This window comes from Alligator sinensis, unplaced genomic scaffold (genome assembly GCF_000455745.1).
Source record: "Alligator sinensis unplaced genomic scaffold, ASM45574v1 scaffold612_2, whole genome shotgun sequence".
Taxonomy (NCBI): domain Eukaryota; kingdom Metazoa; phylum Chordata; order Crocodylia; family Alligatoridae; genus Alligator; species Alligator sinensis.
Genome location: NW_005842085.1, coordinates 2,069,796 through 2,095,710, shown reverse-complemented (window position 1 = coordinate 2,095,710; position 25,915 = coordinate 2,069,796). Strand labels below are relative to the sequence as shown.

General features: G+C 41.2%; 1 protein-coding gene across 1 annotated transcript in view; it reads right to left on the bottom strand.

The window, feature by feature from the left end:
* The window catches only part of RP1 (RP1, axonemal microtubule associated), a 306,042-nt gene that overhangs the window by 113,583 nt on the left and 166,544 nt on the right, over positions 1-25,915 (bottom strand). The window contains exons 29-34 of the mRNA XM_025204493.1: positions 24,468-24,549; positions 22,397-22,452; positions 22,207-22,239; positions 13,734-13,903; positions 3,680-3,899; positions 1,357-1,511 (exon numbers count right to left, since the gene is read on the bottom strand). Coding sequence (XP_025060278.1) covers positions 1,357-1,511; positions 3,680-3,899; positions 13,734-13,903; positions 22,207-22,239; positions 22,397-22,452; positions 24,468-24,549 — 716 coding nt within the window. The remainder of the gene's footprint in view (positions 1-1,356; positions 1,512-3,679; positions 3,900-13,733; positions 13,904-22,206; positions 22,240-22,396; positions 22,453-24,467; positions 24,550-25,915) is intronic.

Genomic DNA, 25,915 nt, shown 5'->3' with positions numbered 1-25,915 from the left:
AAAGAGCAGAAAGTTAAGCAGCAGATCAGACAGCGGAAGGGGATCAAGTGCAGCACTCAGAGGGTATGGGGCAAATTTGTGATATGTCCGCCAAAAAGGATGGGGCCACTGGCCTAAACAAAGTCAAAAGGCCCTCAGGGTGCTGAGCAATGGCCTATGAGTTTGGATTAGCACTATAAAAAGTTTGCAGCCTCTCAAACACTGATTTAAGCTATAAGTGAGTGGAGTTTCTACAAGTGAGTGGAGCCTCCGGTAATAATTAACAGCCTACTTTTGTTATGCATTTGAAGATCTTAATAAATATAATTACTTAATAAATAAAAGGCACATTAAAAGGGCATATTAACAAATAATTCTGTGAAGCACTCCTATGGGGTTACCACAGTGCCTCATACCTTCAATGCTATTTAAATTCTATTTTAAAAATGCAAAGCAATTTATCTTTGGTGATGTTAAAAATGCTTTAGGGAAATAAAAATATCTATCTACTGTTTAAACATTTAATACTGGACAGTCAGATTGCAAGCAGAATTTAGCAGCTCTCTCTCAGTTACATGTTATTTAGAAAAATCTGTGCTTGAATCTAAACATGGCATAGTGCTGTTTGGGCTTTGCAAATAACCAATAATAAAAGGATGATGGACAGATCTGGAAATTTAAAAAAAAAGCATTTTCTAAAATAATTAAGTGCTAGTTTCATTCTTTTCAATGTTGATGTAATTGTTAAATGAAACCACTTTGCACAAATGAGACACTTTACTTCTTTAAGAATGAAGAAAGTAAAATAGGCAATCACTGTTCGTAACCAAACTTTCAGTAAACTTCCCTTGGAAGAATCTCAAGCACAGAAGCTGAAAAAGCAGTCTTTATTATTCACTCTCCACGTTTAAATTTTTCAAAGGCATTTTCTGCTTTAAGTAAAATATCTTTTGTTGTTGACAATTATTAATATCAGAAATAAAGAAACAGGGGGTATAGAAACAACTATTTAGATTAAAGCAATGCATTTCCGCTGTTGAGTTTCCTGCATAAGTAATTTTTCTGTCATTAATTTTAGGTCTGTCTCACACTGGAACCCACATTTGGGCTATAACAAGTTGAGAGGTGTGATCACAAGCACTCTGACACTGATAAGCTCCTTTACATACACAGATGAAACCCCGATCATCACCTGTGGAACACCTAGGCACCTAGGTGGAAAAGAATAATTTTGTTTAACAGCTGTGAAAATCTGTAAAGTAAATTTTGTTCTCAGAATGAATCAAGAGCTGGTGACTATTTTCAGTCAAAATGCATTAGAAGATAATCAGAAAAAAAATACTATGCAAGAAAACTTAACATTATTGTACTTTTTACCTTTCTCCTTTGAAATTTTTCTCCTTTTACCAAAGATGTTTGAAGTTTCCTCACACCTGTGTCTCCTCTTTTACCATAGACAGTGATATAAACATTTGCAAAAGATTCTGCTCCCCAGTGGTCACCAATGTGTACAGAGACAACATACTTATGGACTATAAAAAAAGAGAAAATAGTAGTGTTTAAACAAAGCAGATTGAATTAAAAACATAAGATTGAAAGAAAAACACCACCATTTAAAAATATATTGTAAAACGATTAAAGAAACAGCACCCCAACCCTTTAACCTGCCACTGAAATCATAGGAGTCTTTCCATTAGCTCCACTCATAGGTAGATTGGGCCCATGTGGCTGCATCTACACAAGCCAGGGCATGCGTTTGCAGCAGCACAAATAGTAGCTGCACAAATTAGTGGCACTACTTTGTGCTGCAGTGCATGCCCCTGCTCACCCAGTCTGCAGTGGGACACATTGTCACACTGCTTCATTTGAAATGGGGGGGGGGGCCACTGGCTGGGGCCTAAGGTGCCTCAGCATGGGGCTAGCTGGCAGGAAGCCCCCATGCTGAGACACCCTGTGCCCCAGCCAGCTGGGGAGTGGCACATGGAGATGGGGGAGCAGGCAGCCCTCTGTGCGCTGTGGAGCTCCCACGCTGAGGCACCCTGCGCCCCAGCCAGCTGCTCCCCCTCTGGCTGGGGTGCAGGGTACCTCAAGACAGGGAAGGAGGCAGCCCTGGGCTGACTGCTCCTCTGTCTCCACATGTCTCAACGTGTGGAGCTCCTGCCTCATTGCACACTGAGCCACAGCCAGCTGCAGAACAGCTGGCTGTGGCACTGGGTGCCTCACTGCAGGGGCTCTGCAGCACAAGGAGATGGATAAGCAGCCAGCCCAGGGCTGCCTGCTCCCCTTTCTCCATGTTTGTCCTGGCACACAGCACTTTGCTATGTTTTGCACCACTTTTTATCAGGATTTTGTTTTGTTTTGTTTTAGGTTTTGTTTTGTTTTTGGTTTTTTTTTTGGGGGGGGGGGGGGTTGCTACTGGGAAATCCTGGTAGCAAATTTTGCTCCAGTGCTGCAAATTAGCAGCACAAGGCATTGTTTAATGTGCAACCTGTGCAGTTTGTGGTGCTGCAAAGAGATTTGTGGTGGCACAGACCACGCATGCCTGCATGTCTGGATCCAGCCTGTGGTCCCATAGCTGGTAACATTCTACTCAGTTCTTTTTTGTTGTGTGAGAGCCAGAGCCTGGAGGTTTAAAACTCAAGAGAGTTCAGGTCTCTCCTGTCAAAAGCAAAATGTCTTAATATTCAGCAACAGCCAAAGAAGAACTTATCATGAAATTATGTAAATTAGAGCAGAGGGGATAGATGCAGCATAGCATCTTCATGTATGCTAGTATATACACACACACACACACAAAATGGATTCATTGTCAACATCAAAATTTCCTGCCTTTATAATACTTTTATACTTCAATTCTCTGATGAAGCTGTCAGTATGGTGCAGATCTACCCTGCCTTCTGCCTAATCTCTTGTCAGATTGGACATTCTTCTGAGATTATTAATATAGTAAAAGCCATCTCCACATGTATGGATGCCCTAATATAACAGAACAAACCTGTAAAAATATTTCCAAATATTGCTTTTAACATATGTTCCTATTTAGTTTGTATTTACCCATATAACATGTCAATTAATCAGGGTAGTGCCCCTTTAGGATCAATAGCAATTTAAAATATTTAGCAGCAAATTGCATTAGAACATTCAGTTTTCAGAAACTATCCTAGACCAGAAAGCACTTGCATGTTTTACTGTCACTTTTCATGAGCAAGTATGGGGTTTTATATGCATTCATTGTCTAGGTGCATTTTTGGAAGCCCTTTGATAATACAGCCCTTAGCACATTATAAAAATGCCCTTGGAAATAAAGGACAACTTTATTGCATGATAAGGACTATTCCTGATATCCACTTCAGTAACTCAAGCTATCTATGATAAAATAAAGAATTCAATACTAAATCTACCAAAAAATGACTTCCATAGCCTTGAATTATGTGCCTTATCATTTATTAAGTGTAATTATGTTTCTCAATTTTGCACACTTGGACTTATGCACAAGATTTAACAAATATTAAATCCAATTTGTCATTAAACTCAGAGAAGTTTTAAAATGTGCAGCATTTTTTCAGGGCACATATGAACAGAATTGCTGGGGAGCTGCTGTAGATAACTAATACAGAGAAAGTAATAAATTATGATATTGCTGCATTGATTCTTTTTCAAAGGATGGTTCACATTGTTCATATCTTCTTGCTATTTTTACCTGGTAAAGGTTTCTGGTCCTCATTCACTGCAGGGAATTCTTTCACCAGCTCCTTGTCTCCTCTGTTAAGAGACAGCCAACAGCTACAGTCAAAGTTCACTTCTTGTTTCGTATGTAGCTCGTCCATGTGAAAGGACTTTAAATGCCAGCCCTCAAAGCCTGGCAAATCATCACAGGTGACCCGAATCTTGTACACATCTCCCACATCTCCAGTTTCAACCTACAATAAATACCATGAAGAAGAGTAGACTATCAAAACTGTTTCATTAATGGAGACTTTTCCAACCAGCACCGGGTGCATTAAATAAATGGTAACACAAAGGAAGGATGATTTTGTGGTTAAAGTACAGGAAATAAGGGAAACTATTCCTGGCCTTGCCATAGATTCCAGTCTGACCTTAGACTTAACAGCTTAGTCTGCTTGTTCAGTCCTATGATCTGTAAAATAGAGTTGACACGTTTTCCACTAGTGTGCAGTGAGACTAAATTAATTAAAATTCAGACAGTAAAACCTACATATGGGAGGTATGTAAGGACATGAAGGAAAGGAGTACGTAAAGTATTATTACAATCAGTGGGTTTGGGACCTTAATGTTAGACATGGCAACATTTACCATGACATGCATCCTTGTAACTTTCTACTTTTCCTTATGGCCTGAGGACAAGAGTTGGAAGTTCTTATAGCCTCTTTGGCATCTTAGAGCAAGAGGGAACTCATTGTCTTCCTCTCTTTTCTGCACCTCTTCTAGAGGGAAGGAAGTGGGACCAGAAATGTGATAACTAATGGAATGGATAGAAAAAGAAACATTCATAAGAATCATCAAGCAAAGCAGCCTATATAACCAGCAGTGATGCCATCCAAAGAAGGGAAGATTTATCAGTCGACAGCAAGAAATAGCGAGGGTTTCAAGTTAGATAAAAAGCAGAGTTAAGGATTGGACCCTTTACTAATTAATTTTAAGCTAAGAGATAGTGGAGTACTTTGCATATTTAAACAAAACTGTCAGTTAAAGACATGACACCTATGACAATCCAGCCTATTGGTTTATGAAAGCTTGACCGGTTTATGGAAGGAATTCTTTGGGGAGATTACTTTCAATAGCAAGGTACTGAACTGGATGATGCAAAAGGTCTTTTCCAGTTTCACAATCTTAAAATGAGACTAGAATCAGAAGAGGGTAATGGGCCAGTTCCACCTCCATCCTAAGCCTCAGAAGGTAGGAGAAAGTTCAACCTAGAGAGGCAGTGGTAAGAAAGCATCTCCACAGTCCACAGAATTGCACAAGTACTGTCCATGGCCCTATAGCGCAGTGGTGCTCTTAACTTTTGAATCCCAATTTTGCAGCTGGCACTTGTCCTCCTTTTTTATTCTGACGTGCCCCTGTTTACCCCTATGCATTGCTCAAGAAGGCATAAGCCCATCCTCTGTACATAAAGTGAAGAGAAGGTTTATGTTTCCTTTTAAAGTTCAGCCATACTCTTTCCTAGTCCTGTCCAGAGGAATTAAATTGGTTCTACTGTGCTTCAGAATGTCTTTGTACACACAATGGGGCACGGTCTCCTTTTCATAGACAGTGATTTTTTGCAAGCGTTTTTAAAGTTTGTAAAGGATTGCAAAGGCTCTCATTTGAAATACTATGTTTAGTGCACTAAACAATCTAATTCTGTAACAGGGTAGCCTCCACATCAGGTCTCCACTGGCCGCCCTGCTCCTGGGGTAACTGCCCACTTCACTTTTCTGCCATGCCTTGATGGAAAAATATGAGAGTTGTTACTAAGGTAGGAGGCGATCTATTACTCACCCTGCTGACAAGGGCCTAATACCTGCTCCAACTTCCCCTCCATGGGTCCCAAGCCTCACAGATGTTACTCTGGTGTTACTTCTCTGGCCTATGGTCAGAGCAAACTGGGCACACAGTTGTAGCTCTTTTCTACAGCCCCAGAAGGCCACTCATATACCACCCATCTCTCACCAGGGTCCCACTTAGTCTGCTGGCTCTTACCTAGCCTCTTTCATCCTGCCCTCACTCATCCTGCCCGGCCTCACCTGACTTCAGGCTTAGCCTCGGTCAGCCCCAGTGCAGTCTGTTGGGTTTCTCCTGCTACCCTCACCTGAGCGTTGACCGAGGGATTCTACAACTATAGGCCTATTTCTCTCCTGGCCCCTCGCCATGCCACTATGCCTCCACTGGGCCTCCTCACTTGCCCACACTCCTGGGGGTGCTCTAATCGTTGCCCCTCACTCTCAGGGTCTCACTACTCATTGCCTCCAGGCTTTCTCTGCCACCAGGGCATGGCTCCAGGTCCCTCCTCCAACCTGAGCTCTGCTTCAGGGTTCCTTAATGAGCCCTGGGCTCCCCCTGCTCATTAGAACACCACCAGGGATGTGGGGCTGAGATTATAAGGCACCCCAATCCGCCTTTCACCAGGGAGGTAACTGGCCTGGCATTTCTTGGATGCTCCCATGCCACTGGGAACCCCACCAAAGCACCCTTCCCCAGCAGTTTTATGTCTTACTCAGGACAAAGGGGTCACCTCCACCCCATAGCCCCTGACCTTACCTCCTGACTATGGCCAGAGAAGCCTCTAAGTCTGATGTTACCTCCTTCCTTCTGCAGCAAACTTCAGCCCAGTTTATATCACTGGGTCCAAAATGGCTGCCTTTATTAGGCACCTGGCTGCTACCTGTTTTCTGCCCTTAAAGTGGCAGGCACTAAAGGTGCCCTGCCACAAATTCTTTTAAAAGTATATATTCATCTCTTACTAACACTAATTGTAACTTTTCCAATGCATCAAGAGGGAAATGCACTGTTCTTTCACACGCCTAAACTATGGCTTTCTTCAGAAGCAATGATGTAATTAGAAGGGACCTACTTAAATCACGTCAAAACAAAGGATTTTTCATGGCCAAAAGGATTTTTCACATCCTGTTTGTGGCATGCAGAACTGATTTCATGGGCATTTAGCAGTGGCCATGCCCCATGGCACTGATTGGAAGAGAGGCCCTGCCCTGGCTGCCCTTTGTGCCACCCCACCTACACATTGGTAGAGAGGCCCTAGCAGGGGAAGGAGGGATGAGGGGGAAGCCACCATCTTGTATACTGCCCTTTGTGCACAAAGGACCACTGACTGGCAGCAAGGACCACTGACTCCCCCTGGGGAGCCAGCATTTTATTTTTATTAAGCCGTTTTTCATTGAGTTTGTGGATTTTATGGACAATCCTGAATGATGTGGTTTCCACAAAATCTGTGAAACCGTGAATTAAGTAGGTCCCTAGTCATTAGATCTTCTGTTTCAGTGCCAGATAACCTATTTGTAAGGTTATTGCCTGCAGGTTTTTCTTCTTAGAAATGGAATCTGGATTCCATCTATATCAGTCGTATATTCCAGGGATTACTTACTCTACCTTTGTTTAGAAATACAATATTAAAGCAATCAAATATTTTTCTTTTTACTTAGTATGCTGGAGTGTCTCTCTCTCTCACATATTTTGCCTTATTCAGTCTGGGCCTGTACATCTCTAGATTTGTCTACTCTTACATTTTAAATGTCTAATGATAATTTTAAAGGTATTCATTGCATTGCTTGCAGAAAACAAGCAGAGAGTATATACTGAAGATGTACTACACAAGGAGTTAAATTCATAAAATATTTCACCATAGTTCAAAGCATCAATTGCTTTAAAACTTTTCACCTTCATTTCTTACAGCCATGATTTCATGGAATGCTAAGACTGTAACATCTAACAAGTAAACCTCTGTAACCAGACTTCCCCCTAATCTACTCAATTACACTATATTGGACAATTTAAATTAAATATACTAGATACATCTCTCCTTTAACATTTTTGCTTTAATTTGGTCCCTCTTCTATTCAAGTCTTTCAGTCCGTCACCCTACCTGTACACTGTTACCATATCAATTTAATATGATAAATCTATCATTTATCTAGTCTCCTACCTTTGATGCAATAATTAACTTTTCACCCTCTGATCCCTGTTAGTTTCAAATTAATGTAAAAAGCCCTTCAAAGAGGTGATCAAATAATATGTAGCAAAGTATGTGACCTCTTCCTCAGTTCATGGAACGTTTTCAAGCAGAAATCTATTTCTCTATGTTTATTCATTATTCAACATTTCCCAATTCATTTTTCCATATGTATTTCCTTCTCAGTTAATCATAGATTGACTCAAGTATTTAGTTCTTTGTACTTGAAATGTCTGTGCAGCATTAGTTGTGATTGCTCACATACTAAACAGCATGGTGTTGCTTCTTTTCTATAATTGAAGAAACGCAGCTCTTATAATCAAGAGGAAGTCTTGAAGAAGCCACTAGGCTGTTGGTTAGGGAATTTTACCATATTTAAAATCTTTTCCTCATTGTGCTATGTAGGAGTTCTCCAAAGGCATCAATCTTAGACTATGGAGACTTCTGTATGATTTCTTATCTGGGTGCAGCATTTAAATTAAATTCTCTGTAACTTTCACATAAAAAGCGTGTGCGCACATGAATGATGCTGGTTAGAAAGGGTGTGGTCAGATCATTTATTCATTTAATTGCCTCTCTATAACAGCTATAGAAATCCAGACTTCAGTCCCATCCCAACAAAATGCATGCAAAGGTCTTTGAGGGGTCTTTAATTTTCTGTCATCCTCTTCATCATTAACATCAAGTAGTCATGTATTTGTGCACTGTTCTGTTTTCATAGGCTTCTGTTCACATCTTTGCTTAGCTCATTTACAACTATGTTAACTGTCTGGATAGTTGTTTTAGGGACCTATTCCCATAATGTGTCACTTTTTGTATTATGGTTATTTGGATACTAGAAGCACAGATAATGTGCCTTCCAAAGACATCCTTTGAAGAACTTGTAATGCAAAATGTCAGGAAATAGGATAAGCTGTTGGAGAGGGATATATACACATTATACAAATGTACATGCCCATGCAATCTCAGTATTTACTTTCATGACCTCTGTGACCTAATTAAACCACAAAGGGATCAACTGAGTATAGCTAAAGTAAAACACAGTCATTTAAATAAATGACCAATTCTTTTTAGTTTATTCAATTCCCCCTTCAAAGAAAACACAGAGTCTATTCCAACAATATAGGTTCCTCTTCAGTTTCCTATTCTGTATTGGTTTCACTACTGCTCTTCCCCTGCCCAGCCCTGCCACTCCCAGTGGATTCAAAATACAATTTCTCTTTTCTCAATTTGCTTGCTACGTCTAATATGTAGTTAACTTATTTTTAACTGGCAGCTCACACAATACTACAATTATCAAAGCTTAAGAGCACTGAAAGCAAATAGATTTAAATTGAGAGTTCTCTATTGTATTACATACTTGGTTATATTTGTTTACCATTTGCAATGAAGGAACTGATGATTAAATACTTTCAGAAGACTTTAACAAGTATTTTGGGCCTAATCAGCAACCTCAGTGTACAATCATAATGTGTACACTTGACTTAGAGCACCTGGGATAGTTCTACCCTCAAATGCAATGATACACATATAAATAAGTACACAGAGTACATGAACGATGTATGTCCCTGGCAGCTGGGGTGGCACAGCAGTGGTGGGAGCACAGTGGCATTAAACAGGGACCTCCTGCAGATGCCGCCGGCGCTGCTGGCAGCAGAGAGGATGGGGGTGGTGAGTGCCAACCAGGGGTTGGCAACCACCCACAGACACTGCTGGCAGCTTCGGCAGTGGCGATCACTGACCACCCACAGACATCACCACCGGTGTTGACAGCAGGGGTGGCAAGCGGCGACTGCCCTCAGGTGCCACGAACAGTGTCGTGGCACCTTTAAATAGGGGGCGCACCCCCATGCTCAGGGGGTACACGTGCACCCATGTGCATCCCCTACGCATCGCCAGTGATAGAGTATGTAATGAGTGGAACTCTGGAGACAAAATTAAGCATATTTGTTAACTGTTTTGAAACAATTCAACTTGCCTACACTGCATTATTTGCAGTCTTTCTTTTTTTCCACTTTAGATTGCCTAAAATCAGGATCTGCATTTTTTAGGTGTTCATCAGTTCCTGCTCATTGCTCAGCCAAATTCACAGTTCTTTGTTAATCATGACATCATAATCATTTCCATAGTAAACTATTGTGCTGCCATGAATGGAAACAGATGAGCTCATTTAACAAAGATCTTGCATTATACAAAGGTTCATAGTAATGATAACAAATACAAGAAGAAAAAAGAAACTATGGTATATCAATCAAATTGTTTCTAACCAGAACAGTTTTCAGTAATTTTCATGAAACACCAACCACTATTCAACACTTGGCCTCCTGATTTGATTTGCTTACAACAAAAACTGTCAAACACTGAGTCATGTAGCGAAAAGACAAAACTTTATGCATAAAAAAGAATAAAACAATATTAAGGTTCTGACATAAACCAAAAACCAAAGGCATAAACAGCCAAGAGGAAAAAAAGAAGAGTACCACATGTATTCCCAAATATAAGCCTACAAGAATTATGATAATTTTCTATGTGTATTTCCAGAGTGATAACTAAAGGAAAAATGATTACTTACAATTTGCTATACTAGTTTCAATAGCATGTACTTTGTCACTGAAATTAATCACTCCTGCCAAGAGTTACCCCTTGCAAATGATGCCACCTTGAGAATTCTAGTCAGCTTGGATATGACTAAGCTCTGATTTCTGCATTTGTTAGAACATGCTGCAGCAGGGACAACAAGCCAACCTGTGTGGGTGTTTCACTGAATATCTGCCTTTCTTGAGTTCCTGAGTGGATTGGGACTGGAAGTGCTTGCTGACAACCTGCCTAGTCTCTAATCACTGTCTGCTTTCCTGTCCTGAGCCAGGTCACTTTGGGGAGTTTTCAAACATCTACTTTAGTGCCCTTTTCTAAAATGTTGACCTATACCATATGTTTTTGGTACTCAGTCATAGAACAATCTTCCAGTGCCTTCAGCAACTGCCTTGGTTGCAAGCTACTGCCTTCTGGTGACTGGCTAGAAGGCACACGTGTCTTCTAGGCAAGGGGTGTCGAAGATACGGTTTGCAGGCCTTGGAGAGCTCCTGGATTCAAAGCTGGAGCAAGCAGGGACAGATCCTGCCACCAGATCCTGGGATAGGGGGCCCAATTAGAGATACGATTGGACCACAGCATAGTAAAAAATGGCTACGTTAATCTCCATGGTTCCCTGAATACAGTGGCAGCTACTGTTACTGCCACTCACTCCATCATCAGATATGGGTCTGGATCCAGCTGGGAGGATCCCTCTGGTCCACATGTGGCCTGGGGTGGGGACAGTGAGTTTTTAAGCCAACCATTACAATGTGCAATTATTAAGTCTAGATGGCCAAGGTAGATTGTGACCTCCTAAGAGCAGCAGGATGAGTTCAAGAACCTTATATGTGAAGTGTGTAGATAACCAGGATCATGTTAGGGCTACTTCTGAAGTTTTGTAGTTTGTCATTTTATCTTCATCATCTCAGATATGCATGGATGCATTCCTCTGTGATTCACAAGGCTATTTAGAATAAATTTGTGTATGTGCTGTGTGCCAGAGATCAGAAAAAGAACAAGACTTCACTTATGCATCTTTGGAAAACACTTCATCTTCAGCATTCTCGAGTAAGGGCAAGGATAGGTAGTTTCTATAGAAGGAAACTCCCACACCTCCACAGATAAAGCCTGCTGCCACCACATTAGAACAACTGAGGTCCTAAGTTCCAAAATGGCAAAGAATAAGGCCAGTGGGTGTTTGAGCATTTTTACATTCAGGTTTTATAGTCCTGGGAAATGGGAAACTTAGCTTTAACCGCTATGAATCCTTATTCATTTCATACTCATGAGCCTATATAAGAGTTCAGATTTTGCTTTGGAAAAAATCCTTTCAATGTGTCCCTTTTCAACAGGTTTTCATCCTCCTGCATAGTCTTAAGGGGGCTTAGAAACACATAAAATCATGGTTATAACCTTCTACACCTGACATGGGGAAAAGTAAGCTGTCTCACATACACTCACAAACTGTATGGATATCAATCCTATGGGCTAAAGCAACCAGCTCTCAGGCAACAAGGTCTGGAACTCAGCCCCAGATGTTTCACAGACCTCAGCAACTAGAAATAGTTTATACCAATTCCATCTCCAGCTTTTGTACCTGCTTCATTATGGCACTGAGCCTATGCTTTTTAGCTAATTAGTCTAATGGACTTTGTGTTGCTAAGAGACAGAAGTAATTAGCTGGCCTAGACACAGTGCTGCATGAACATGACTATAACTGATTTTGGTTCAGGAGCAGAAACTGGTTCCAGATCATGGGGGCTGCTACCTTCCACCCTGCAATAGCCATATTTCCATGGCTGTTTCATGCTGCTTTTCTCTTTTTTTCTCAGATGATAGAGCAGGACTCCATGGATATATACAGGCATCTGGGGTGGTTAGATCAAGTTAAAAATGGCCATCTGATCTAAGGTAAGTTGGGATGGCAGATTAGCAGGGAGGTTTGGAGGGATTTGGGGGACAAGCAGAGTCTGTGAAGGAGGGGGTCTGGAAGGGTTTGGAAAGATCAGGGGCATTAGTGGGGTCCATAGGGGAGCTTGGAGGATGGGGGGGGGGCTCCTCCCTAGAGGACCAGGGTTTATTTTAGCCCCCCGACTCCTCCAACCCCAGATGAGCAACCACCCGACAATGAACCTATTCTACCCCCAATCCTGTCTGCCTCTCCACCCACTTGACTTATTTCCTGACCTCCTGGGACTGGCCACTGTCAGTAAAACCAGGTACACTTACCTTAGATTGGGTCGGCCATTTTTAGACTTTAACTTTCCTGAACTTCTCTACAGTTTGCGTTTAGATTGACCTAGCTAGGGATCTAAGTGTATGGTCCACGCCTGGGTGAACGAAGCTAGATTGGGTGGCCATTTTTAATGCAATTTAACCTCACCCTCACCTCCCAAAATGTCTGTCTGTACCCTGTCTGAAGCCATCCTGTGACCAGTATTTCATATTCAGAATAATACTCCTATTGCAGGGAGGCCTCATGATCCAGCCCCAAAATCCAGAACTATCCTGCAAGAACTTGTTGGGAGGAGAGGAGGTTGATTGTCTCATGTATTCCTGAGTGCTCTCCTGGGGAACTGCAGCTTTGCATGCCTGCTGACAATACACTGTTCCTAAATGACACAAGCTCCAAGTAAATACTTCATCTTGTTTTCATCACTGCAGAAGGAAAAACCATATCTGAAAAAAACAGGGTATGATTCTTCTCACATGAGAGTCAATGGTAAATGATCCCATGGTTGAGAAGGACTAAGCAATAATTCTGTTTCATAGATGGTAGGGTCAGAAAGGACCTCAACAGATCATCGAGTCTGACCCCCTGCCTAGGCAAGAAAGAGCGCTAGGGTCAGATGACCCCAGCCAGATGCCTATCCAGCTTTCTCTTAAAGATCCCCAAGGCAGGGGAGAACACCACCTCCCTTGGAAGTCCATTCCAAATTTTGGCCACCCTTACCATGAAGAAGTTTTTTCTGATATCTAGTCTAAATCTGCTTTCTGCCAGTTTGTGACCATTGTTCTTTGTTACCCCAAGAGAACAGAGCATCTCTGATACCTTGCTGTGTCCCCCTAATGAATTTGTAGGCAGCCATAAGATCACCCCTCAGCCTTCTCTTGCAGAGGCTGAAGAGGTCCAGGTCCCTCAGTCTCTTCTCATAGGGCTTGTTTTGTTGCCTCTCTTATCATCTGCATCTAAAATTCTTCAGAAAAATTAAAGAAATGCAGAACTATGGACAAAATGTAACTAACTGCAAGAGAAAAATCACATTTCTCCCTTATTTATATCCTTGATGCCCAATCGTGTACAGTAAGAAGTGATAACTGCAGTGGGATACAGGAAAACAGGATGACAGGCAGAAAATGGCTCAAGCTGTATCACTCCATCTTTATAAGTAAATATGTCACTTGTAGCAACCAAAGCAACATTTCAGTATATCTTTTGGCTAAGTAGTGCATCATTATAATTTCTGGTTAGTGTAATATATTTATGACTTACTAGGAATTCATCCATTGCTCTGGGTAGAAAGCATGTTTGTCCTGGGCTTTGTGGAGAAAGCAGAATATCATCACTTTTGCCTTTTGATCCATATATCACAAGGGTTCTTTTCCATTTTTGTGATTCTGGGGAATCCCCAGCAGTTTTAACCTGCAATCTCCACTGCTGTCCTAAATAGAAGTAAAAATATCATCATATTTTACACACTTGGAGAAACTGAGAGCAGGGTTCAAGATCACTATTACAAAGTATTTAAATAGTGACATAGATTTACAGGCTGCTTTACAAAGATGAACAACCTCTGCCTCAAGGAGATTACAATCTAAACAGGATGTGATATGGACAAGAGTAGGGATTTAAGTTTACAAGGGAATAGTAATAACAAAAAGGAGAGAGAAGAAATCGTTGGCTAACTGGTCACATTAATCATGTACAATAAATTAGTTGCTACAAACAATTGATTTATTTAATGTTTTATTAATTGTATACACATATATTTAATACAAAAATTACAGAAGGAGGATTTAATATTTAAAGTACACATTTAAAAGTACATTTTAGAGTATTTAATTTAAAATTTAAAGTACATTTTAGAGAACTATATACAAGAGCCCACAGCTGGTTGAATAGTAAAAATTAAGCCTTGTTTCTCAAAGATGTATCTGAAAAATGTCATGCTCAATTTCCTGTTTTAAGGGATCAGATTAGTAGAAGCACAACCCAAAGACTCAATGTTTTCAGTAACTTCAATGTACTTTAGTGTCTTCACTAACTTCAAAGTGATTTAGACTGGGTATGATTTGAGTGTTTGGATGGCTGACATGCTCATAATCGTGTTTACAAAGCCTATAAATGGAATGAATTCTAGCAAAAAAGACCCTGGGAATGGATTTCAAAAGTTATTCATTATTCTGTTTAAGAAGTTATAGAAAACCAATCAGAAAAAGAAAGAATGTCATGTGACTTACTGGATGTCATAATCTTAACTGGCTGAATAGAACTTACCCTGAAACTTAAAATTAAAAAGTCCTTTGCGCATAATGGGTATGTCTAGATGAGTGCACGTGTGCTTTATGGCACCTCACAGGCAAAATGCATATGGCACATGTCAAAAGGTTTTCCATGTTTTTTTAGATCTCCTGATTTTTAGATACCATGGTATCTAAAAAAAATGCTCCAAAATAAAGTAGAGTGGTGCATGTGCCTGCAGTGTGTGATGCTCAAAACTGGAGCCTGGTCAGCCAGAGCCATGCTCCGGCTGTCAGCCAGATTCCATGCACCTGAATTCCTGCCACTGCAGCCCCAGGAGGCCCCCAGGACCACAGGTAAGGCTGCTGGGGCCAGCCCAGGTGATGGCCCCAGCTTCCCATACCCAGCCCAGGGCAATCTGCCATGCACCAAAGCACACACACATGGCCATTTCCTGGAGACAAGTAGCAGTGGCACAACCATGTGCCACTGCTATTTGTCCCCAGAGAATCTCATGTACATGCTCATTTGGACATGCCTAATATATCTGATGTGCAAAAAAATCTAACAAAGCTTTGAAATTAAAAATCTATGTTTAGATTGTGACCTAAATATCTATAGTTTTGCTTTAGCTAGTGGATTTGATGTAAATGAAAACACTTTCATGGACACAGGGGGCACATTAACATGTGCAATTAATGCACCTACCTGATTAAACTGCAGCACAGTTCATGCTGGAGTTTATTGCTTCTGGGGGCCACATCTACGTGTGCGCCCAGGACAGCAGCACATTGAGCCAGGGAAGAGCTCTAACCCAGCTCAACATACTGCGGAGGGGCTGGTTGGAGCATGAGAGTGCTTCAATGAGGGGCTAGCCAGCAGGTAGCCCCCACACTGAACCACCCTCATGCCCCAGCCAGCCCTATCAGTGTCTACATGTGCACTGTGATGGAGTAAATAACTCTGCTGTAGGATAGTACTTGTGTCTGGCATTTCTATCCTATGGCAGAGTTAATTAGTTTCCTCTGTCCGTTAATCAGTTCACTCTGCCCTAATAGCACCACACATGTAGACAATGACTTTTACTGCAGAGCTAATTAGGCAACTCCACAGTAAATGTCTCATGTAGACATGCCCAGGTACGGCTTCAAGGTTGCTGTTTATTTCCATGAACTATATTTGGGATGCTAAATTCACTTATACATTGTATGTACTATTTGTGTTTGGATGCCACATTGTATTTTCTCCTCTTTCCACCTCCCACCCCCGGTCTGTTTGTTTTAGTTTATTCAGTTTGTGTTATTTGCTTTACTATTTTCTTTTTTGTTTTATTCTGCCTTGCAAGGAAATAAAGGAGACCGGGGAAATGGGGACCGAGACCATGCCGAAAGAGAGGCACTTCCAGAGCAGCTGTTCATTGAAGTTGTGAGGTGGTGCCATGGCAGGGGCGTGGCGTGCAGAAAAAACAAGAGAAGAGGGAGATCTGAAAGAAGAGGAGCTGTGGAGCGGAGACTGGGATGGAGGTGTCCCAGGGGTCGGCTCCAGCTGGAAGAGAGAGACTCAACTGGAAGGGACAACCGGGAACCCTTGAAGAAGTGAGCATTAACGCATCTAGAAGAGGGAAGAGATGCGGCAGAAACTGCAAAAAAACAAAAAGGGGGGGGGGAAATAAAAGGGGAATGGCAGGGTCCCACTGGGGTTAATTAAGGTCAGGTTCATTTTTTTTTCTGTTTTTTTTCCCTGGTCCCATTTGGGATCTAGATTTGGACTAACTGTACTCTGGGAGCCAAAAAAAAAAAGTAAAGAGGAGGAAAGAAGCAAGAGACTGAAGGAAGTTTCTTTGTCGTTTAATAGAAGAAACGTATAAACAGTTCATATGTCTGACTTTACATAATTACATGCATGTTGTTTTATGTTAAATAAACACAACAAAGTGTCCTGGAAAATAGATAAATAAAAGACAAAAAAAACCTTGGATTTTCTTGGTGGTAAAGAGTCTGGGGTTTGTCTGGAAGAACTGGAAGTGAAATATCAATCAAAATAAAGAAAAAATGTCTGTCTATATTGCCAGAGTCATTCTGCGTTAGTAACACCTCCTGACTGATAACATCAAATTAGATCAAGATGTGGCAGGAGAGTCGTATTTAAAATGTGGAAGTGCTTGAATCGGGCTATCCGAGAGGTAAGATCAAAAGCCAAACTCTCGAGTGAAAGCAACCCCCCCCCCATGCCTATTCTGATTTTCCTCTCTGAAAAGGTTTTCTATATCACATCTAATTGTTCTATAGCTTTTCCTAGCTCAGATAAAGAACAGCATTCAAATATGTACCTCTTAGTTTGTTGAGTAACAAGTTAGCTGAAAGATTTCTTCCACATGAACTCAGTGGAAACTATCTAAGTTTCACAATTTACTCTAAGTGCCCTAGGTTAGGCTGAGTAACCAGAACAGGGTGGGACAGGGGGGAGTAACACATAGGCTGCCTGAACTAGCTGAGGCCAGCAGGTTGGAGGCACTCCTGCACACCTCCCAGCAGACTGGGAATTCTTAGCCCAGTTGAGCAGCTGGCAGAGAGGCCTGGGAGTTTGCACAACAGTTTGTTTAGCACAACAAGTAGGACTTATGTATCTATGACTCTTGTGCTCCAACTTTATTTTTAAATCCATCTACAGCCTTGGTTCTTTTTTTTTTAACAGAATGGTTAGCATCCTTTGAAAATTGAGGGCGTTAGGCTTTTCAGTGTAAACACTCCGATTTGAAAATTTTGGCTTTTTCACCTCATATACATAGCTACTAAAAGGATGCATTTTGTGCCTTTTTGGTTCTATTTATGTTAAGTTATAAGCTATGACCCTTTATTTTGAACATCAGGGTTAGGGATGTTTTCATGAATTGGGAGAACAGAAGGGAGAAGGCTATTTTACAGAGTACCAAAATTCTCAGTCTTTTCTAAAAGATAAAAATCCATATAAGCAAGCTTTTTATGTTTGTGTTATCCCACCAATGCTATGCAAGCATAGACCTTTTGTTGACCTTAATAAATGAAGCAGAATCAACCTTAATAATATTCTTCCCACCACACAGTTAAAACAGTTTGATACATGGAAGAGATTTTAGAAGAAGCAGGGGGGAAAAAAATCAGTTTTAGTGGCGTGCATAAAGAAAACTTGTAAGTTCTAAAGTGTTTTAAACAAACACTGTGTTTTAAGATTGAAAATGGGAAAGTCAAAAAAGAAAGTTAAATCTACTACTACTATTATACGAGTAATTTAGGTCAGTGGTAGCTTTTTGCAGATATGCCTCTCTGATTTTTCCCTAAAATGGTATTTTTTATTCTTAGGAATGACAATAGCATTACACTTTGCAAGATGCTGTAGCTGTTTAAATTACTTTACAGTGATCACAGCAATTTGACTGACTCCTGACTTGCTTGCTTTCCTTGTTGTGGTAACTTGCTGTAACATATGCCAGCCTGCATGCTTCACTTCTGCACTAAATTCTGCATCTACCAAACATTACAGCTGTGCAAAGCTTCAGTCGCTGATTCGATCCAGCAGAGATTCAGCCCAATTCGGTGACCAAACCTCCAAATCCAAATTGAATCAGGAGACTCTTTAATCTCTCTGAATTGAATCAGAACCCTCCAAATCGTTTAGGAGAGATTTGGAAAGATTTGACAATTTGGACATACACACAGCTTTAAATGATTTTTTTTACATACCTCAAGGTACCAGGTGGCTCGTAAATACTGAGATGCTGGGGTGGATGGAGCATCCCACAGGGGCACCAGGGGGAGCGGGGGCAGGGAGAGGGCAGCATGCTCAGCAGCAGACCCAGAAGTGGACCAGAAGCACTTCTGGTGCACTTCCGGGTCTGCCAGGAAGCACCGTGGGGGGCCTCCTACACCCCCCTGGCTTGGCAACTGGTGCCTCCTGGGCCTGGGGAGGCACCCAGGCTCTCCCCGTGGCCAATCACAAGCCAAGGGGATGCAGGGGGCCTCCCTGTGCACTTGGCAGTGGACCTGGAAGTGGACCAGAAATACTTCTGGTTCACTTCCAGGTTTGCTGCCAAGCACACAGGGGACACCCTGCACTCCTGTGGGATACTCCATTCACCCCACCATCGCAGCGTTCGTGAGCTGCACCTGGTACCTTGAGGTACGTAGAAAAAAACAGTTAAAGCTGTGTCTATGGCCAAATCGCTGATTCTCCAAATTAGTATTAAATATTAAGATTTGGCCGAATTGAATCAGGGACAGTGATCCAAATCAACAAATCTAATCACTGTCCCTGATTTGGGCTGAATCCGAATCCAAATTGAATATAGCCTGTTTTGCATACCCCTATCAAACATGCACTGTACCATCATTTACAGCTGGGCCAATAATATTCAGCTGGGAGTTTGGGGAGGATCTATAATCATCTTTACCAGGGCAGAAGAAATCTCAAAAATCTATAATTAGAGGAATTTCTAGGGAGAGATTTCCTCTGTGTTTTCTATTCACTTTGTTTTTGTATATTTATGTTTCTACTATCCTTGCATGACACAAGAAGATCCAAGCTAAAAATAACTGTTAAGTGAACTGTTTTACTGTCGCTGTGCCATATTTTATGCAACACCCACAAACCTCTGCAATACCCCAGAGCATTTCATGAACCACACTGCAGGAATCTAGCTCCTGTTAATTGACTGCAGAATTAAACAGCCTTGTGGCATTCTTGCCTCTTGCCTGTCACTTGAGAGAAAACACCTTACTGTGCACTGCTTCAAGACTCTACCTATCCTGAGGGCAAGAGGTGAGAGGAGAAATAAGGAAATAGTAAGCCATCCCTGCAATATAAAGCAGTTTGACAGGGTGGCGAAGAGCTTGATTTTCTCCTGAAATAACTTTATTTGAGCTCTGAAAGCAATTATTCATCTTCTTTGCCAGAGTAATGTACTGGGTTGGAAAGTACAAGCGCAAAAGGTGGGGTCAAAAGGGCAAGGACAAACTTGCTACTGTGCTTGATTTGATAGTCTCACCACAATTTGCAAATGGTCCCCAGCGTGTTTGCTCTAAGTCTACTGCTTATGGCCAGAACTATTGCTGTAAGTAACTTGTAGAAAAAAAAAAATAGTGTAACAACCTGCATGCTGGGATCTGGAATTAATGCTCCATTTCTAGACAGCAGAATGCCAGTCTAGCTCATGAAATCGACTTAACAAAATGATGGCCAGTTTCAAATACCCCTACTGGGGTGAAGGTAAGTGGGAAGATAGGGACCGAACAATATTAACCATATCCAGCTAGAATGTGATTGTTTGAGGGTGGCTTATTATATCTGAAGTGTTTTGATGTACAACCTTTGTTTTCAGACTTAGACCTCAGCACAATGATTCCCGCCTTTGTGACTGCTAGGCAAAGCTGGATTACTACAGTGTACTTTTTTGATGGCTTCCCTTGAAAACTACTTGCAGATTGTAGCTACTGAAGTCTGTGACAGCACAAGTGCCCAAGGGCCTTTGCATTAAAAAAAAAATCAGTAGCACCAGCATACTGCCATCTCTACCAGCTGTCTGATATTTAGCATGTGCATTTAGTATAAGAACTGTTAAACACAATCTGTGAAAGCACTGCTTGTTACATGATATGAGGCACCATACCAGCAGCAGTCAGCACTATTGGAACCTCCAGGAGAAGACTTCTCTACTGAGGATCAGGCATTTTCTCTACTTTGTAATAAGCCTAGGTACTGTACACTGGTGAATTCCTGCAGGTTTCAGTTAAAAAAATCCCTTGGCAGCCTGTGATTTTGAACATTTCACAAGCCTTAGTCTTCCCTGGTATTATTCTACAGATACATAGGGCAACTGATAAGACGAGACACACTGAAGTGTCACCAGTGTTCACATATCATACAGCTCTTTGTGTCCTTCACATTAATGGAAGAGTACCATCTCCTACTCTTACCTCTTCATGCTTAGCTGAAGATAGTACCTGAATGTAGAGAAAAATGCTAAGAATGAATACAAGCAAGACCAAGGTGGTGCTGTATGCCAGGTAAAGCTTTTGGAAGAATGTGCATTCTTCAAATGTGCATTTACTATTGAAAGCATATGCCCTCGGATTGGTAAACTAGCATGCGGCTTTTGAGGGTCTTTTGGGCTCGATATTAGTGGAGGTTCAACACCCCATTAGTTTATTTAACTTTCTTGAAGAGTGTGCCTCATGCTGTCTGACATGAATACAATCCTGATGACTCGTGCATGTGTGCTTATTTATTGCAAGACCTGATTATATCTAAAAATGAAGCCATATAGCCCAGAAATAAAACCCTGAAATAGACTATTTTTGTACCAATTGACTTTGGAACAGAAACTGCCACAAGCACTGTGACACTCTCCTCTTAACTGGGTGCTTATTAAATACAAAGTTCAATTCAGGGTCTCTGTTGTGATAATTAAAACTCTTGATGGGAGTGGTCCTACTCTCTTCTCCCTCTATGAGAATTATATTTTCAGTGGAACACAATCTCTCAGCCATACTTTGAATGCAAGAGACTTCACTGGAGATTGAGTCAGAAATTACCTGGACAGATCCAGTATACACACTCACACACAAATATAAATCAAAACACAGATATGCTACCCAGTCTATTTCTCCTTAAATCTTGTTAGAAATCAAAGACAGAGACTGTTAGTCATGTCTGAAAAGCATCAGATCATGCTATGGAAAACATGCTCTGCCCACACATTCCCACTCTGCACACACCAAATACCAAAAGAGATGTCTTGTTGATAACTTCTGGCAAGAGCCCAGGGCAAGCTTAGTGTTTCTCTAACAGTGAATGCATGACATTTTTAGCATTGTATAAATAGATGGGCATGTTTTCACAACAGCATGCCCTGCTACAGTCCACTGCTGTGTAGATACAGCCCACTGCTGTTGTTTGAGGTTTTATACTACAGCAGTGGGGCCAGGCTTGTAGCTAGACAAGTAAACAGATAGAAAGAGTATGTTGTTTTCATTAAGGCAGCCAGTTTTATTCAACTGAACAAAGATATTGCATTTAGCTGTGCTAATCAATTTTATAGCTTAAGTCTGCATTATTTCTAGATACTCTGAGGATACCATCCTGAACTCTGGCCTGAAACTGCTTCATTTGTCACTTCACCATACATTTTTCAATTTACTGATGCTTGTTGGGGGAACTGTCCGTATGTAGTAAATGACGGTGACATGAGGATAATAAATGCTTGAATCTGTTCTCAGAGGAATTTCTGACTGATTTCAAGACAAAATAATGAAAATGGGAAGAAAACCAGAAGTTTGTGCAAACTTTCTTTTTTCACTCAATTCATTTAAATGATTTGACAAGTCACTTTCGTAGACCATTATTGACCAGTTTTTGACCCTTAATATTTGATATTTTGTATGAATGAGGAGGAAACTTATTACTTCATATTGTTTTTAAATTCAACTATTAATGTCAACATTATGGCAAGAAAATATAGAAGGTTTCTCACCTCTTGTGAATGCCTTCCGTAAATTACCATTTTCTGAAAAATGAAGAGAGAAAGTTTTATCTGAAAAAGCTCTATCAGCAAACAAATATGTCTAAGTTATAATCATGCTCACAAGGAGTTTACAAGCATAACTAGTTATCTGATATCCATGTATTATTATAATGCAAATTATCTGTAACTGAATACTTACTTTTGGCAATTAGCTCTCTCTCAGTCTTCCCATCATCTTGGTACTCATCTAACCACCTTCGTTAAGAGGAGAGGGTGGGGAAAGAGATAGTAGTGAGGATGGTAGCTAGTAACTGGATTTATTACAATGAATCTCAGAATTACTGCCACTCCCCTCAGTGTCTTAATGCCTCTCTTGTCCAACTAAGACTTGTAAGCATTTCCTGGACCAAATTCTCCTCTGGTGAAAATTAGCATTGCTCTGCTCACTTCTTTGGTGTTAATTTATACCACAGATTATGTAGCCCAATACATTTCTACAAGACACTGGGAATACTTATGGGAGTTAGTGCTCTACTGGGTAGTTAGTATTTTTAGGTTCAGGCCCTTAAGTTGTCACTTCTTTGGGACAAGGATCTGGTATTTTATTGATCTGTGCTGTCCCTGCACCTAATATATATTCTGTGTGGACTACATTATTTCTTTGCTGGATGAACACTATGAATGTTAATTTCATACCAATTTTTTCCCTTCATTGTATGATATGGAATTTAAGGAACTTAACCTCAGTCTTGACACACAACAAAAATACAGCCTTACTGACTCCCCTTCCTGATACTACAATAGCTGATGGCCTTTAAGAAGCTCTTTTTTTTTTTTTTTTTTAAATGGTAGTCAGTATAACCTTCCATACATAGGCACACTATGTGAATAAATCTCTGGTATGTGGAAGAAAGACTAGGCTCCATTACATTTAAATTATTGTTGCAATAAATAGCTTGATTAACATTTGTGAAATCTCTCCCGATCCTCCTCCAGGGAATCAAAAGATCACTAACCATTTTTAAAAACAGAAGGGAAACTTTAGTTCCTTGGCAGCCCTCACACTGCAGGCAGAGTGATAGAGCCCCTCCTGTTCTCCTTATAATGTCTCTAACCTTTTTCCCCAGTGCTTAATAACTTATTTTTGACACGACAGTTTTATAGCAAGCCCACTATCCAAGCTAAGTATCCCTCCCTTAGAAGAAATCTCATAAAACCTCACTGAAATTACAGAAACAATAGTCTCATCTGTCTACTCTACCAATAACCTTCTTTAATGTAATCCAAGCTAATTAAACAACTGAATAGACAAAAAAACACTGATAACAACAATAATAGTTTTGAGGGAAGTAAACAGTTCTGAGCCAACCATTTTCAAGGCTTTTGCATTTTTTTTTAACTGTGGGGAACATACCTTTAAAAGACAGGTATAAATGTTTTTATTGAATTTCTAAAAGATCCTCATGACTGAAAGACACGCTTCTCCAAAATTACAGAGTAGATATGAAGAACTAGTTTGTAACCATAAAGTTAGTTCTGAACAAATTCCAAGATCTTATATAAATTTTAATACAGTGCATAATTCATTTGATAAGTTTCTCCAATGTATCTCTCTATACCAATATAAGACGTAGCCATATATGCATTTTATCTCTGTCTAATATTTATGATGGAGGGATCTCCTTTAACACAGAGGCTGCCCAAGGCTCCGGTTGTTGCCTAGGGTAGCAAAATATTTGAAGCAGTAGAAAATTTAGTGACTGTGACTAGGAGCTGAGAGAGTTGGATATTTTCCAATTTTGCCTACAGCAGCAAAATTCTAGAGCTACTGAGACAGAGAAATAGACATTTGCTAAGTGAAAGGAAATGCTTTAGTTATCCTCTAGATAGCTTGCTATCTAGAGATTAAGGTCTCTTCAAAGATTTCCAATATATTAGGTTCACTTGAATGAACTGTAGTGACTGGGAATACAAAGCTGTCTGGCCTAAATCTCTAATATATGTAATACATGTTATGGCATAGGGAATTGAAACACTATTTAAGGGGTATGACGAGCCTCTAGAAGAGATCAGTGCACCTTTCTGGCTTCACATGATTTGGCCTCTGAACTTCCTCACCTTATACCATACACTCACACGCTGATCCTGCAAGCCGTTGCTTCGTGGCTTGGAGGAATAAATTCTATTTCCTTCTTACCCCTACACTATTTTGCAATATTTCCTCAAAATGTTAGCAGTGTAACAGTTCTGATTTCCCATGAATGGCATACCTATTACAGGGAAATACAACCTCTTGCTCTTCATCCTCTTCTTTATATTTGATGACAACTTTATCCAGGAACCATCCATTGCCTGTGATGAAATGACAACAAGTTTGAGGGGACTTGTTTGTTTTTCCAAACAACAACAATAATAGTAATAATAATAATACAAGATTTACATGCTGGCTTTCAAAATGCGATACTGTTATTCTTCTCTATAGACAAAAAGCCATTTAGATGTCAGCAAACTTTTCTTCATTTGAAGATAAGTGTAAACTAGCACCAGCAAACTGTCAAAAGCCACCACAGCTTTTGATTGCTTGTTCTTGGAACACATGGTCAGAGTTGTGGGGGAAAGGCAAGCCAGTCCAATGGTCAAAGCCAGAATCCAAGGCACACTGTGAACATTCCAATCCAAAGAGGCAAAAACAAGAGACGGAAACCAGGATGGCAGGCATTAGTCTGAATGCAATCTAGGACTTGGGGAGCCTGAAGCAGATGGTCAGAATTAAAGATTTATGCTGAGCAGTGACTGGCATAATTGGGAGGCAAGGCAAGGCAGGAACTAAGAGTGCAGAAAGACATAACACTTGAATCATTCCAAGAATGTCACTGACTGAGAACTGGTTCACAATTGTCCCTTGACAGAAGGGAGTGTGCACAGTGGAACCTGCAGGGTAGGACTGGCTGCAAGAGTGCAGCACTGAGGGTGAAGAACACTTAACAGTTAACGGGCCCAATCACTTCACGCTGAACATGGAATTGACAGACTTCCTGTTCTATTAAGCACCCATTGTGTTTGTTTCCTGTCTCCCCACCACCACCTACAAATTGACACGTTTTTACCATTACAGGCACAACCATCCACCCACCACAAGCAGGGGGCCACAAAGCACCCTCCCCCACATAGAACCCTGCTACCCCCTCCTGCACCAAATAAGGGCTTTGTCAAACCGTATGCTGTAAGCTGAACAAATGTAAATCAGTTTAGTTCTGTTCAGCTTACTGGAGCAGTCCCACATTCAGGCAAAAAACCTGGTCTGCTTGCCCCTCACCTGCACAACTGTGACTTGCCACTAGAGGCTTGGTACGCAGGGAAAGGACAAGGAGCTAGGGGAATGACAGGCTTCCTGCTCCCTCAGATCAGAGTGAGTGCTGCAGCTCCAGCTCCTGGAAGCCATCATGCTTCCCATCACCACTCTAACCAGTTCTGCTCCTGATGGGAGCAGAGTCAGCTGGGTCTGATCGGGGTTGGGGGGACCACATTGCTCAGACCCGTGGCTCTACTCCCCACTGGGAGTAGTGGGGAACCAGCGCAGATCACAGCGCTTCAGGGAGCCCACCCCTGCCCCAGCCCTGGTAAAATCTGTGTGCAAGGAAGGAGCCCCCCAGGGGGCACTTGCCTGCCTGTACACTAATGCCAGGAGCTTGGGAAATAAGCAGGAGGAGCTCATCCT